At 43.0% G+C, this 15,485-nt stretch overlaps 1 protein-coding gene across 1 annotated transcript in view; it reads right to left on the bottom strand.

The window, feature by feature from the left end:
• The window catches only part of LOC121158200 (nuclear body protein SP140-like protein), a 111,025-nt gene that overhangs the window by 47,175 nt on the left and 48,365 nt on the right, over nucleotides 1-15,485 (bottom strand). Inside the window, exon 8 of the mRNA XM_040982861.1 lies at nucleotides 13,003-13,077. Coding sequence (XP_040838795.1) covers nucleotides 13,003-13,077 — 75 coding nt within the window. The remainder of the gene's footprint in view (nucleotides 1-13,002; nucleotides 13,078-15,485) is intronic.

The following is a 15,485-nucleotide window of genomic DNA, read 5'->3' as shown; positions in this document are numbered from 1 at the left end:
GTGGCTAAAGTCCTTCCCTTGAATGCGTCAAGATCCCATAAGGATGCCAGTTCTAATCCTGGCAGCGCCACTTCCCAGCTCCCTGCCTGTGGCCTGGGAAAGCAGTCGAGGACAATCCAATGCCTTGGGATGCTGCACCCATGTGGGAGACCCAGAAAAAGCTCCAGGTTCCTGGCTTCAGAGCAGTGCAACTCCAGCCGTTGAGGCCACTTCTGCAGTGAATCAACGGACGGAAGATCTTCCTCTCTGTTTGTCCTCCTCTCTGTATATCTGACTTTCCAATAAAAATAAATAAATCTTAAAAAAAAAAGGATGAGGCTTTGGGAGTGTTGGGTTTGGAACTGGAGTGAGGTTCTTTGTAATCCAGGTGAGTCGCAGGAGCAGCTGTGACACCGAGACACACCTGACTGACAACTCCTGGCTGTTGTGATCACTCCCAGGTGCTTTGGTCTCGTGCTCATCCCAGATCCCGTGGTTTCTCCATCTGTTCTCTCCCTTTCATACTACTGCCCCGTCCCTGTCACCACTGTTCTTTAACTCTCTCCATAGCTCTCATCATGTATCTCATCTCTGCGTCTCTCCATCCATCATCCCATACGTCTTGTTTCTGCTTAGTTCTCATTGTATTAGTGGAGTGGTTGTCTTCCTACCGCTGTTTCCCTTTCTCTTCTCTCTTCAATGATAGCTCTCTCTCAAGCTCATCTTTATGTTAACCTTTATTGATAAATTTATTTACTTTTATCTGAAAGTCAAAGAGATCTAGACAGAGATCTTTCATTTGCAGGCGCGCCTTCCAAAGACCCCAAACAGCAGGAGCCAAGCTAGACTGACCTCAGGGGCCTTAACTCCATCTGGGTCTCCCATATGACTAGCCAGGACACTGTTGATTGTGGCCAGACTGACCTATGTCCAGAGCCGCTCACCTGTCACTGAATCATCAGAAGCAATCCACCAGTGCTGGGAACTAACTGGAGACCAATAGGGGACCCACACACGAGCTGATCATGCAGTGGTCTTCCCCAGCTTTTAATCCAGATTCACAGAATTTAGCCTTTACCCCCTACACATTCAGGGACCATGGGAATCAAGCCCCAGATGCTTGGTTCCTTCCCTTTGCACTTGTAATAAACACCTGATTTTTTCCAGCACTGCAGTGTCAATGACTGGCTTACTGTGCCTCAGGCAGGTGGATCCAGTTTAGGGAATGCTATGGTGGCTGCCCCCTACCATTCTGGGAATGTTTAATAGCAATGGGAAACTGGGAAATGCTGAAATAACACAGCAAGAGGGGTTCTGCCTGGAACTGACGACCTGTGTGGGTAAGCTGAGAAAACGTCATCCCCCAGTGGGCATCCTGCTCTGTGTCGGACTCTGGCTTCTCACACTGCATCATCTTTCTTCTTTGACCTGTCCCTTTAAGTATGTATCTTTGCTGGCTTATAGCCTCACTTTTCTCTTAGGGGAACCCAAGAAGGCTGACACTGAAGAAGGCAGATCTTCAGCTTGGTCACGTCCCTGACAAATAGGGCTCCATCTTCCCCTTGTGTAAAAAGCCTGTAGACTGCTTACTTGAGACAAAAGCTAAGTTTCTGTTGTATTTGAGTCATTGATTTCTCTGGGTTTATATGAGCCTGCCAGCGAAATGCAAAGGCTAAACTATGAAATCAAATTTGTGTTTTACTTTGAAGGCAATAGCAAAGAATAGAATGAATCTCCTTTAGAAAATACTGCTTGTTGATGATAATGAAGTTATTATTTTCTCCAACCTCTTTTCCTAAGCTGCTTCTTAAATGTAGATGAGTTGTTGAAATCCATGGGCTCTGTAAGCAGGAGAATCATTATTTGGACACAAAAAACCTTAGCATTCTATGACAGTTCACATGCAGACAAGATTGTCATCATCATAAAAACTTGATTAATTTTTCCCCCTTCCTACTGAGGGAGGGAAATGACCAGGTTCCAAAGGAAACATCAAGAAAAAGGAAAATGCAGAAAAGTTGAAAAACAAAAGCTAAAACTGTTTTATTCTTTCAATCAAAATTGCCTGTTTATCTGGTTTAAAGTGCCAGCTTAGAAGGCAGCTAGCGGGACCGGCGCGGTGGCGCAGTGGTTAAGGTCCTCAACTTGCATGCCCGGGATCCCATATGGGTGCCGATTCTAATCCCCGCAGCCCTGCTTCCCATCCAGCTCCCTGCCTGTGGCCCAGGAAAGCAGTCGAGGACGGCCCAAAGCTTTGGGACCCTGCACCCACGTGGGAGACCCGGAAGAGGCTCCTGGCTTCGGATCGGCATAGCATCGACCGTTGCGCTCACTTGGGGAGTGAATCATCGGACGGAAGATCTTCCTCTCTGTCTCTCCTCTCTGTATTACGCCTTTCCAATAAAAATAAAATAAATCTTAAAGAAAAAAAAAAAAAAGAAAGCAGCTAGCCCAATGAGAGCTTACTTACCTGTATGAGATTAAAGACCAACCCACGACAAGTGCAGGGAGAAGGCAGCAGCCTGAGAAACACGTGTCCCTTGTGTCAGCCACCCCGTGGTCGGAGTGCCCAGTCATCGGGGAAGCTCTGAGCTGAGTGCTTTCCAGAGGCCAGCTTCCAACCTCCTTTGATAAATTTATACTCAATGCCTTTGTGAGTTTAATTAAATCTGTTGTCCAAAGCTTAAAGCACCTTCACACCCACCTACACTTGTGTGGAATCTTGTACTTGAGGCCCAGGGACAGGATTTCAGGATCCTGTCCCCTTTTCCTTTTATTCTCTAGGTAAATTCGTCAACGACCCTTTAACAATCACGAGGTCTAGTTTTCTCATCTATAAAGGCAGGATAGCTTGACTACCCTACTTCGTTGTTAAGATTTTTGTGATTACAAAATGAAGCTTTGCATAACAAAATACTGCTAGGAAAATCACAATGTAAGACAATGCTTACACTATAATTGAAACCCTTTTATCCACGTTAATTAAATAACAAATTATCCTTTGATGACCTTTGAAGCTTGTGACTAATGATGATCTCATCAACAAATAGTGGAACACCGTGCTTGCTATGATTTATGAGATGCAAGAGGTGGTGAAAGAGAACAACTCAACAGTACTAACAGATAGGATCAGGTGTGGTAGACAAGATCATCATTTTGATACGACCTGGGCAGGGAGTCAGTGAACAAAAAGCTGAGAGGTTTCTAGCAGTATCTGCACCTTACTTCTGCATTATCTGAACAAAATAGGACAAAATCATTCTAAGCCTATTCAGTACACCCACTTTCCCATGATGCACTTGAGCTTCCTCCATCACAAAGTAGGATACCATGATGAACACATGCTTACTGACCTTCGCAGAGAAATGCTCCAGGTTCTTTGCAGAGTTCTCCTCCCTCTCTTCATTTCTCTCTCCATTATTCTTCTCTCTCCCTTATTCCCCCTCCATGTTTCACACATACATACCCTGAAACTCATCCTTGTTTATATATTCAACTAGAGAACCACCCCTTACCCAATACACAAAGCCACGGAACGGGTGAGTTGCATTTCTCTTACACTCTCTTCTCTGAATGTGCACCATCTGTTTAATCTCTTTAGATAAGTATGTCCTGCTCCTATTCTTGCACTTATAACTGTGCTTTTGTTTTAAATTCATATCTTATGCTGAGACAAACACTTAGAATAGATCCAGCTAGAGGAACAATGAATACTCCACAAGTCTCACTAGTGTAGCATTAATGCAATTGGAGCTATCCAGTTAAGCAACTCTATAATGCATTCATGATGCTTTCTCTTTCCCAAGAGGACCGCAAAAGTTAAATGCAAACAATGGTATCCCAGAAGTTACAGCTCAAGGTGTATTGAGAACCATCAGGGAGCAGAGCTCTGGATTTGTTCTTCTGGGTCCCTGGGGTTGCAATTCTTATATTCTTACTGATATAGTCTGGGGTCAGAAGAAAGAGAGACTTCTTGAGCCTTTTTTTCCTCATTTAATACCTCACTTGGGTCATGGTTCTTATTGCTGCACATAAGAACAGGATTCTTTCGGGGACTCAGTGTGTGATCAAGAAACTAATTCAATGGAAAGTCTCTAATGAGAACATTTGAAAACACATTGGAAACCTGCAGATTCTGGTACCTGACCTATAGCTGCCTTGTAGGTAACTGATGCTCCATTCTGTCTCCAAAAGCAGCGACAATTTGCTGGCGGAAGTCAGCTTTGCCTCACTCTACCCTTTCCACACTACACAATTTTCTCTTACTTCTTACCCCTTCCACTGGCTATTGCACATTTTTATCTTCTCCATCTCTCTGATGGAGGGAAGACCTGAAATACTGTGCTAAAACCGGGCACTTCCTCCACCCCTTAAGCCCACACTTGGCTCCTCCTTGAACTATTTACAAAGCTGATAAATTATCTTCTTCAGTGTTCAAGCCATATATATATATACATATATATATACATATATAAATACATATATGTATATTTTAGTGATGTGTGGGAAGTTGGCAGGGAGATTATGGAGGAATAAGTGAGCTGAAATTTCTGTGAGTCCTGCTGTGCAACTTTGTCCCTTTACCTGTCAATTTAGTATGCTCACCTTCCCAGAATGCACTGTGTCTCTTCTAACACCAGGAAGGGGAGAGCTATGATGGCAAGAGGAAGCTAAAACTCGACATGGTGGCACAACGAATCTGAGAAAACTACACAAGCGGAAATTCCACCCAGACTCCACCCCATATCTATAAAACAGCCTGATAACTTGTAGGGGGTGTGAAGGGTCTTCTTTTGTTCTTGACTATGCATGGGGGTCTTTTTTTGGACCAGCCCTCACTCACTTCTTTTCATAGGCAGCTCTCTAGCAGCTCTCACCAAGTGAAGTAGCTGACACTCAAGACTGAAAGTGTGTCCACTCATTCTCTCTTATTCCTGCCTCATCTGTGCCCTGTAAGTATGGACCTGATAAGAATTCTTATCTCTGCTTCAGTAAGAACCTGGAATAAAGATTAAGATGTGTAGGCCACAGCACTGGAAGTATTCCTTAGAGTAAGTAGTCTACTTATACCAACAAAAGTGCTGCGATGTGTGCTATGTGTAAATTAAAAAAAATACATTTCTTTTTAGAGGACATCATGAAAAATAAAACAAATTCTTTAAATACGATTCTTTTGTAACCTCAGAACAGGTAACATTTTCATTAGTTTTTAGGTCTCTCCTTAGTGTGTTTTAAGGTGTGCTTCTAAAATCCTGGGGGGAGGGGGAGTCAAGATGGCCGCTGGGGTCAGACGGACATAGCTGAAGGTCCTGGAAAATAGGGGCGTGAGTAGGCTGCAGTGAGCCTGAGAGGAGGAGAACCACAGGGAACACCGTGGGAAGCTCCCCAGTTCTGCCAGGACCGAGAGAAACGGTGCGCAGCAGTGGGACAGTCGGGAAACACTGGGATCGACAGCCAGACAGTGGCAGGGTGGAGCCCTAGACTGTGGACTTTGGTAGGTGGCTAGCAGGAGCCGTGGCGAATTGTGAATCAGTAAAGAGAGGAGGCGCCTTCCCTTTGGACAGCCAGAGGGCGGCAGGGTGGGAGCCCTAGACTGCAGAAACGTTGGTGAACTACTATCACAGGGGAGAAACCGGGTGGGTCGCTGCAACAAGAAGGTGCCTGCATTTGGCAAGAGGCAGGACCGGCCAAGCGGTTTGGAAGCGGGGTGAAAGGCAAAGGAAGAAAACCCTCCCCTTCTCCCCCAGCAGGAGGCCAAACATGGCCAACACAGACTAGCACAATTAGGTTGAGCAGCAAGTACAGAGAAAAACAGGTTCGGTCAGTAGCAGGAGGAACCTGAGGCAAAAAAAAAAAAAAACAAACTAGACCAGCAATACTTCAGGTCACCCACTAGGTGGCAGCAGAGATAACCATGCCGCAAAAGAAGACATGATCCAGAAGAAGGAGCCAGTGCTGCCCCACAAACTCACCAAAAGGCCTGGTCAATCAAAGAGATTACAGATGGAGAAATTGAAGACTTATCAGAAAAGGAGTTCAGAAAAATAATTATGATACTTTTCAGAGACAATGAAAAATGATGGGAAGACCTTAAGGAACTCAAAAATCACATAATTACAGAAACAAAATTACTCAAAACCGAAATCCAACACCTCAAAAACACAGTTGAAGCTTATCCAACAGAATTACTGCAACAGAAGATAGGATATCCGAATTGGAAGATTCCCAAAATGAAAGCAGACAAATCATTAACCAACTGGAGACACAATTACACAAGGCGTCCAAGGCATTCCAAGAGTCAAATGAAAAAGTCAAATATCATAATTATGGAGCTCCCAGAAGGAGTGGAAAGAGAGATAGGCATACAACCAGTGCTCGACGAAATTATACAGGAGAACTTCCAAAATGCCTGGAACATAAGCCCAGTCACAATCCAGGAAGGCCAGAGAACACCCCACAGGGTTGACCCAAAAAGATCTTCTCCCAGACACGTGGTAATCAAGCTCCCCTCCAATGAACACAAAGAAAGAATCCTGAGGTTAGCACGAAGCAAAGACAAGCTTACATTCAGAGGCAGGTCCATCAGAATCACTGCTGACTTTTCAGAACAGACACTCCAGGCAAGAAGGGAATGGAATAAAATCTTTCAAATACTGAAACAGAACAACTGTCAACCAAGAATATTGTACCCAGCAAAGATCTCATTGATATTCAAGAATGAAATCAAATACTTCCATAACAAAGAGAAATTAGAAGAATATGCCAGCACAAAACCAGCTCTACAGAAATGCACTACTTCCAGAGAAAAAAGAACCAAACCACAAGCAAGGGTGGCAAGTGGGAAGACTACCACATTAAAGCCCACACAAGGAAAGACACTCAGAAACCAGCATCCTCAAAGACACACGCACATGGCAGGACAAAATCACAACCTCTCAATAATAACTCTTAACACAAATGGCCTCAATTCATCAGTCAAAAAACAAAGCTTAGCAGACTGGATTAACAAACAGGGCCCAACTATCTGCTGCCTACAAGAGACACATCTAACTAGAAAAGACACTAAGAAACTGAAATTGAAGGGATGGAAAAGGATATTCCATGCCAATGGATGCAAAAAAAGGCTGGCATAGCGATTCTAATTTCGGACGAAACAAACTTCAACGAAACAAACATCAAAAAGGACAGGCAAGGGCGATATATATTGTTGAAAGGCAAGAGCCATCAGGAAGAAATTACCCTTCTTAACATTTATGCTCCAAGTCCAGATGCACCCAGCTACGTGAAAAAACTACTTATAGACTTAAAGGGAGACAGAGATGAACACACGATAATTCTCGGAGATCTGAATATTCCATTAACACCATTACATAGATAATGAGACAAAAGCTCAACAGAGAAGCTACAGAGCTCACACAAACAATAGAACAACTGGACTTGGTAGACATAGATAGAATATTTCATCCTAAGGCCGCAGATTATACATTTTTTTCAGTAGTGCATAGTACCTTCTCTAGGACAGACCACATGATAGGACACAAATCAAGTTTAACTAACTACAAATAATCAGAATCATACCATGCACCTTCTCAGATCATCACAGAATGCAACTGGAAATCAACAACTCAAAATGCCCCAGGAAATACGTAAATTCCTGGAGGTTGAACAATATGCTATTAAACGAGCAATAGGTTAGAGAAGAAATCAAAGACGAGATAAAAAAATTTATGGAAACCAATGAAAACTCAGATACAACGGTCCAAAACTTGCGAGACACTGCCAAAGCAGTGTTACGTGGTAAGCTTATTGCAATTAGTGCTCATGTCAAGGCACAAGAAAGGAATCAAATACAGGAATTAAACACACACCTCCAGGAATTGGAAAAACAGCAACAGAATGACCCCTCAAACAAGAGGAAACAAGAAATTATCAAAACAAGGGAACAAATAAATCAAATAGAAACCAAAAGGACTATACACAAAATCAATGAATCAAACAGATGTTTTCTCGAGAAGATAAATAAAATAGACACCCCACTGGCCCGATTAACAAAGAGAAAGCAAGAGAAAGCAAGAATTAGCAGCATCAAAGATGACAAAGGCAACATAACAACAGACACTGCAACCATTAAGAAAATAATCAGAAATTATTACAAAGAACTGTACTCCAAAAAATCAGGTAACCATTTGGAAATGGAAAGGTTCCTAGACTCCCACCACTTACCAAAACTCACCTCAGAAGCAACAGAAGACCTGAATAAACCCATAACTGAAGCAGAGATTGAATCAGTGATTAAGGATCTCCCAACAAAGAAAAGCCCAGGCCCAGATGGCTTTACCGCAGAATTCTACAAAACATTCCAAGCAGAGCTAATCCCAATCCTCCACAAGTTTTTCAAAACAACAGAAAAGGAAGCAACCCTTCCAAACTCATTCTATGAAGCCAATATCACTTTAATCCCAAAACCGGATAGAGAATTAACAGAGAAGGAGAACTACAGACCACTCTCCCTGATGAACATTGACGCCAAGATTCTCAATAAAATCCTAGCCAACAGAATTCAAAAAAAACATCAGACAGATCATACACCCAGACCAAACAGGATTCATCCAGGGAATGCAGGGATGGTTCAACATACGGAAATCCATAAACGTGATACACCACATCCAAAAACTGAAGAACAAATCCATGTAATAGTATTAATAGATGCAGAAAAAGCCCTCGACAAAATCCAACATCACTTTATGTTAAAATCCCTAACCAGGGTTGGCATAGAAGGAACAATCCACAACATAATCAAAGCAATATACGAAAACCCAACGCCAGCATAATACTGAATGGAGAAAAATCGGATCCCTTTCCACTGAGATGCGGAACAAGACAAGGATGTCCGTTATCCCCACTGCTATTCAACATAGTCCTAGAAGTGCTTGCAGAGGCCATAAGACAAGACAAAGAAATCAAAGGAATCCAAATGGGAAATGAAGAAGTCAAGCTTTCACTATTCGCAGATGACATGATCCTTTACATAGAAGAACCAAGAGACTCAATACAGAGACTGCTAGAACTTATATGAGAGTTTGGTAGAGTGGCAGGGTACAAAATGAATGAACAAAAATCAACAGCCATAGTGTACGCAAACAGCCCCAAGATGGAAAAAGATCTAACCAGCAAGTTACCATTCAAAATAACAGAGAAAAGCATGAAGTATCTAGGAATAAATTTAACCAAAAGCGTAGGAGACCTTTTTGAAGAAAATTACAAAACACTTAAAAAACAAATTGAACAAGACCTCAAAAGATGGAGCAACATCCCATGCTCCTGGATAGGCAAAATTTATATCCTTAAAATGTTTATACTACCAAAAACAATATATACTTTCAATACAATCCCAATCAAGCAACCCAAAACATTCTTCAATGAATTAAAAAAAATGATACATAGGTTCATCTGGAAACACAAAAAATCACGAATAGCTAGAACCATTCTGGAGAATAGGAACTTATCAGGGGGAATCACAATTCTGGACCTCTGGACATACTATATGGCAGTGGTTATCAAAACAGCCTGGTACTGGCACAAAGCTAGAAAAGAGGATCAATGGAACAGAATAGAAACAACAGAAGGAAAACCACATAGATACAGCCAATTAATCTTCGACAAAAAGACAGACGACAACCCAAACAAATGGGAAGTTCTATTCAACAAATGCTGTTGGGACAACTGGATGATAGCCTGTAGAAACAAGATGATAGGGCATACACTATACACTATATATCTCACTATACACTAAGATCAAATCTAAATGGATAAAAGACTTAAACCTACACCCAGAAAGCTTCAAACTTTTGGAAGAAAATGTAGGAAACACACTACAAGATCTAGGTGTAGGCCCTGACTTCCTAAAAAGGACTCCAAAGGCAATAGCCATCAAGACCAAAATAAACAAATGGGACTTCATCAAACTAAGAAGCTTCTGTACAGCAGGGGAAACCATCGACAAAGTAAAAAAGCAACCCACAGAATGGGAGAAGATCTTTGCACACTACATAGGTATAGGGGGCTAATCTCCAGAATATACAAAGATCTCCAGAACAACCAAAACACCGAAACAAACAAACCACTCAAGAAATGGGCACAGGAAATGGGCAGACGCGTCAACAAAAGAACAAACCCAAATGGCAAACAAACATATGAAAAAATGCTCAAGTTCCCTGGCAATAAGGGAAATCCAGATGAAGACAACAATGAGGTACCAACTAATGCCAGAAAGGATGGCACACAGAAACTACCAACAACACTTGCTGGTGAGGATGTGAGGAAAAGGGAACCCTACTCCACTGTTGGTGGGACTGCAAACTTGTACAGCTTCTAAGGAAATCAGTATGGAAGATACTAAATCAATTGAAAATCAGCATATCATATGACTCTGCTAATAGCACTCCTAGGAATATATCCAAAACACCTGTTTTACGAGAAACCAACATGCACCCCTATGTTTATAGCAGCACAATCAGTAATTGCAAAAACCTGGAAGCAACCAAAATGCCCATCAACAGAGGTCTGGATAAGAAAGCTATGGTTCATATACTCCATGGAATACTACTCAGCTATCAAAAAAAAGAAAAATGAAATGCAGTTCTTTGTGGCCAAATGGGCCCAATTGGAATCCATTATGCTAAGAGAAATGAACCAATCCCAAAAGGTTAAATACCACATGTTTGCCTTAATCTGAGATGAAAAGTTGTTAATCTGGAAAATAATACCTATACATTGTAACATTATTGCAACCTCTGAAAACATGTATCCAATGCAATGAGACAATGCGTTGTAACCTATAATACAACAATTAATGTGAGTCAGAATGCTTATGATCTACATCAAAGAACTGTAAAACCTAAAACACTCTTAATACCCTATGTTACTCCGTAATGGGGAGGGAATGCAGAGAAATCTTCCATCTCCCTAAAAAGTGAGAGGAAGACGTGAAATATAGCCTATCAGGATCAAATCTGATAACCCATAGACAACAAACTTGAGTCAGCACTAGACAATGTAAAGCTACACAGGCATAAGGGGGGAATCGGGAGCGACCCTGTAAGCCTCTTAACAGGAGGTCATGCATATGGAGCACGGTGAGACTGCAGAGTGGAGCGGGAGGTCAGGAAGAGGCTCGCATCCCAACCCTGAAGACTCCCAGATACCCACCAAGGACCATCAACACGGACACCAAGGACTACATCCCAACCGCTAAGGAGACCACGGGGAATAGGAGTGCCTTTGCAGGCTGAGAACTCTGAGGTCACCCACCCCCATTTGGAGCCTCCACAGGGGATGGAAGAAGTCCAAACTCTGCAGTGCAGAAACCAGCACCATGGGAACGATGCCCAGGAGCCCTGAGCGATCTGCAGAAACAGAAGAATAATAAACTTCCTTCGGGACTAGAGAGGTGAGCTCTCTCTGGTCCTAGCCTGGCTCTGGCTCTGTGACCCTACCCTCTCACGCGGTGACCATTAGGATCGCTCCAGTAACACCTCGAAACAAACAAATATATAAACAAACAAAAAAATCTAGAATGGAGAGACAACAAAATGGAAAGCTTAGAATCAGACGGGCAACGGCCAGCGTGGAACCAAACATGCCTCACTAGGTGGGACACAAAGATTAGTTACGCCTCACTAGGGTATTGGGGATTTCTCTGCACACCCATCCTAAAAAAATGTACTGTACCTAAACCGATAACCATATGGAATCAGGATGAATACAAACCAAAATTGAAATGTCTATAAAGAAGTCACAGGATGTAGTTAAGAAACTGCATTTTATATCAATATGCTATTAATCCACACCTTATCAATTAATGCCATAGTGTTGCAAATGGCTGTTGAAGTTATGTCGGGACCTTCAAATGAGAGGGATGATGCTTTGCTGGTTTACTTTCAGACCAGAGATGGTCTCACCAAGAACTCTTTGAACCCACGAGGAAAATAAGACACTGGACTTTGGCTTGGTAAATACTTACAACAAAAAGACCTCAACTTAATTTGGACTGTGCTAAGGCAGCAAGGTGGAGAACTCAACAATGGGGAAAAGGTTCAGAGATGGGGGGAGGTTCCCACTGCTCATAACACTTTATAACATAAGCAATGCAACTAATAAAATACATTAAAAAAAACCAAAATAAAATCCTATACATACATACATATATATATGCATGTGCTATATGTACATAGCACAAAAATATCTAAGAAATTACAAAACTGGCACCAACGCATGCTGTAGACAGGACTGAGATAACTCAACATTCTGACAAGTGTTTCTGTTGCTCGTTTTGCAAAGCAAATAAACACAGAATCCAAGACGCTAGCCTTGTCTTTACTCCCTTATGCAATTGTGAGGGAAGACCGCCTGACACTTACGTGATTGGGTTTCATCATTTGGAAATAAAGATGATAATGTCCGTGCCTCTTATCATCCAAAATTGGTGCAAAGAGAAAAAGGAACTATTATTTATGCAAATCTCTTGACAAATCACTGTATACGCCATGACTCACGGGAGAACCGTCAAAAACAAAACTTGGGGTCCAGAGAGTGTGAGCTGTCTACTGCTGCTCCCACCCGCTGGCTGGTGAGTTCTCTTCTGCCACTGTTCAAAGCTTTGGATCAGGTGACAATGTGACCTTCCCACAGGGAATATTAGCTTTCTGTCCTCCATAGACACCACTGCATATATCCAAAACCTTGTAGACATAGAAATGAACCTTAAAGACAAATGCATCATTTTGCTATCCTATCCCTTCATACATCCAAAGCATGGTCCAATCCTCAAGAATAAATTATTGCAATTTTCACCCCCTGCATTTCCTAAAAGAGTCGAGTAGCATGAATGCAGATGATGGGATTCCTAGGATAAGCTGGAACCATCGTAGACAATAGACCCAGAATCCAACACTTAGGGGAACATGACTCTGCATTCTGACTCCCGCCGCCCAAGCCTTGCCGGCCCTTCCTTACCAGGCTCACCTCCCGCGGTTGAAGTGGAGGCTTCTGGGGGCTGGTCTTCATAGGTGAGCGCTTCAGATTCTTCGCTGTGGATGACTGCACAAAGGAGCAAAACTCTCCCTTAGTCTCGAGTGGCAGCAAAGAGCATCATCAGAACACCCGAGAGGCTGAGGGAACTCAGTCCCTGGCTGATGCCTTGAATGTGTGGGACTGGCAGGTGCTTGCAGGCCCTAAGCCGAAAGCTAACCAAAGTGACGCAGAGTGGGCAGCTTCACCAAGCCCACCAGAATCTTCCACCTCCACCCTCACTCCATGTCTGTCCCCACACTCACACTTGCCTCTCACTCCTATGTTAGCTTTCTACTGGGTTCTACACCCGACTGTCCCATTCTCCTGTCCTGGCACCCGTGTCTCCCTACACCTGTTCGTCTTGCTGCTGCTTTTTTCTCCACACTCACGGATTCCTGGTTGTTGTCCCAGTTACTTGACGCCTAGCCCCTTGCCTGCCTCTCTTTATTGAAAATAGTCTCTCTGGTGTCAATACTCACGACCTCCATTTCTCTGAATCTCAGGCAAGTGGGGAAAATCCAATAGGCGTGTGGGAAAATCCCAACCCGTGTGGGAAATCCAATAGGAAATGAGTGACCTCAGAGTTCACAGCCTCCGAGGGCATTCATTAAAATGCCATTCTTCTGCAACCTCAGACCAGGTAACATTTGCATTAGTTTTTAGGTCTCTCCCTAGTGTGTTTTAAGGTGTGCTTCTAGAATCCTATATACATACATACATATATATATACACATACATACATACATATATATGTATTTGCTATATGTACATAGCACAAAAATATCTAAGAAATTACAAAACTGGCACCAACGCATGCTGTAGACAGGACTGAGATAACTCAACATTCTGACAAGTGTTTCTGTTGCTCGTTTTGCAAAGCAAATAAACACAGAATCCAAGACGCTAGCCTTGTCTTTACTCCCTTATGCAATTGTGAGGGAAGACCGCCTGACACTTACGTGATTGGGTTTCATCATTTGGAAATAAAGATGATAATGTCCGTGCCTCTTATCATCCAAAATTGGTGTAAAGAGAAAAAGGAACTATTATTTATGCAAATCTCTTGACAAATCACTGTATACGCCATGACTCACGGGAGAACCGTCAAAAACAAAACTTGGGGTCCAGAGAGCGTGAGCTGTCTACTGCTGCTCCCACCCGCTGGCTGGTGAGTTCTCTTCTGCCACTGTTCAAAGCTTTGGATCAGGTGACAATGTGACCTTCCCACAGGGAATATTAGCTTTCTGTCCTCCATAGACACCACTGCATATATCCAAAACCTTGTAGACATAGAAATGAACCTTAAAGACAGATGCATCATTTTGCTATCCTATCCCTACATACATCCAAAGCATGGTCCAATCCTCAAGAATAAATTATTGCAATTTTCACCCCCTGCATTTCCTAAAAGAGTCGAGTAGCATGAATGCAGATGATGGGATTCCTAGGATAAGCTGGAACCATCGTAGACAATAGACCCAGAATCCAACACTTAGGGAAACATGACTCTGCATTCTGACTCCCGCCGCCCAAGCCTTGCCGGCCCTTCCTTACCAGGCTCACCTCCCGCGGTTGAAGTGGAGGCTTCTGGGGGCGGGTCTTCATAGGTGAGCGCTTCAGCTTCCTTGCTGTGGATGACTGCACAAAGGAGCAAAACTCTCCCTTAGTCTCGAGCGGCAGCAAAGAGCATCATCAGAACACCCGAGAGGCTGGAATCATACTCTCTTAATATTCTGATTCTCCCAGAAGAATTCTCTCTCTCTCTCTCTCTCTCCCTCTCTCTGTCATTTCTCTCTTTCACACACACACACACACACACACACACACACACACACACACACACTTTCTGTCTCTTTTACTCATATATATTACTCAACATAGTTATAAAAGGCATTATACTCATTTTGTATAGCCATCTTCACTGCTCTATAGTATACACCATACAAAATAAACACATTTCTATCCATTTGGGCTATGCTTGGCTTTTACGAACAGTGCTGCTGTATCATTCTTTTCTACGGAATGAACACAGCACACCTTTCTACTGGTCTCTGCAAGATCTAAGGCAGGTATATTTTCAATCTGAGAAGATACCCTGAACTATTTTTGAAGCATATGCAAAGACTGAAGTGTAAGAGAGAGAGAGCTAGGCACTAAAACGGGTCAAGGAATTTGGGCAGGACGGGATTGTTGTGTGTGGGCTGAGAAGCAGGAGATGGAATCTGATTGCAAGGCAGGCCCCCTTCAGTACCTAGCCAAGCAATGGTGACCTGATGGGGAGGCCACAAGAGGGACCTGAATTCTAACGAGGAAAATCATCCGGCCTGGGTTGCATATTTGAAAGACTCATTCAGCTGAAGTGCGGAGGATGGGTGTGAGGAGAGCAGGATTGGAGGAAGAGGCCGGACAGGAGACTCTTTCTCCATGTGAGTGAG

This window comes from Ochotona curzoniae, unplaced genomic scaffold (assembly GCF_017591425.1).
Source record: "Ochotona curzoniae isolate NIBS_2020 unplaced genomic scaffold, NIBS_Ocur_1.0 contig_3643, whole genome shotgun sequence".
In the NCBI taxonomy this organism is placed as follows: domain Eukaryota; kingdom Metazoa; phylum Chordata; class Mammalia; order Lagomorpha; family Ochotonidae; genus Ochotona; species Ochotona curzoniae.
This window is presented reverse-complemented; position numbering and strand designations above follow the sequence as displayed.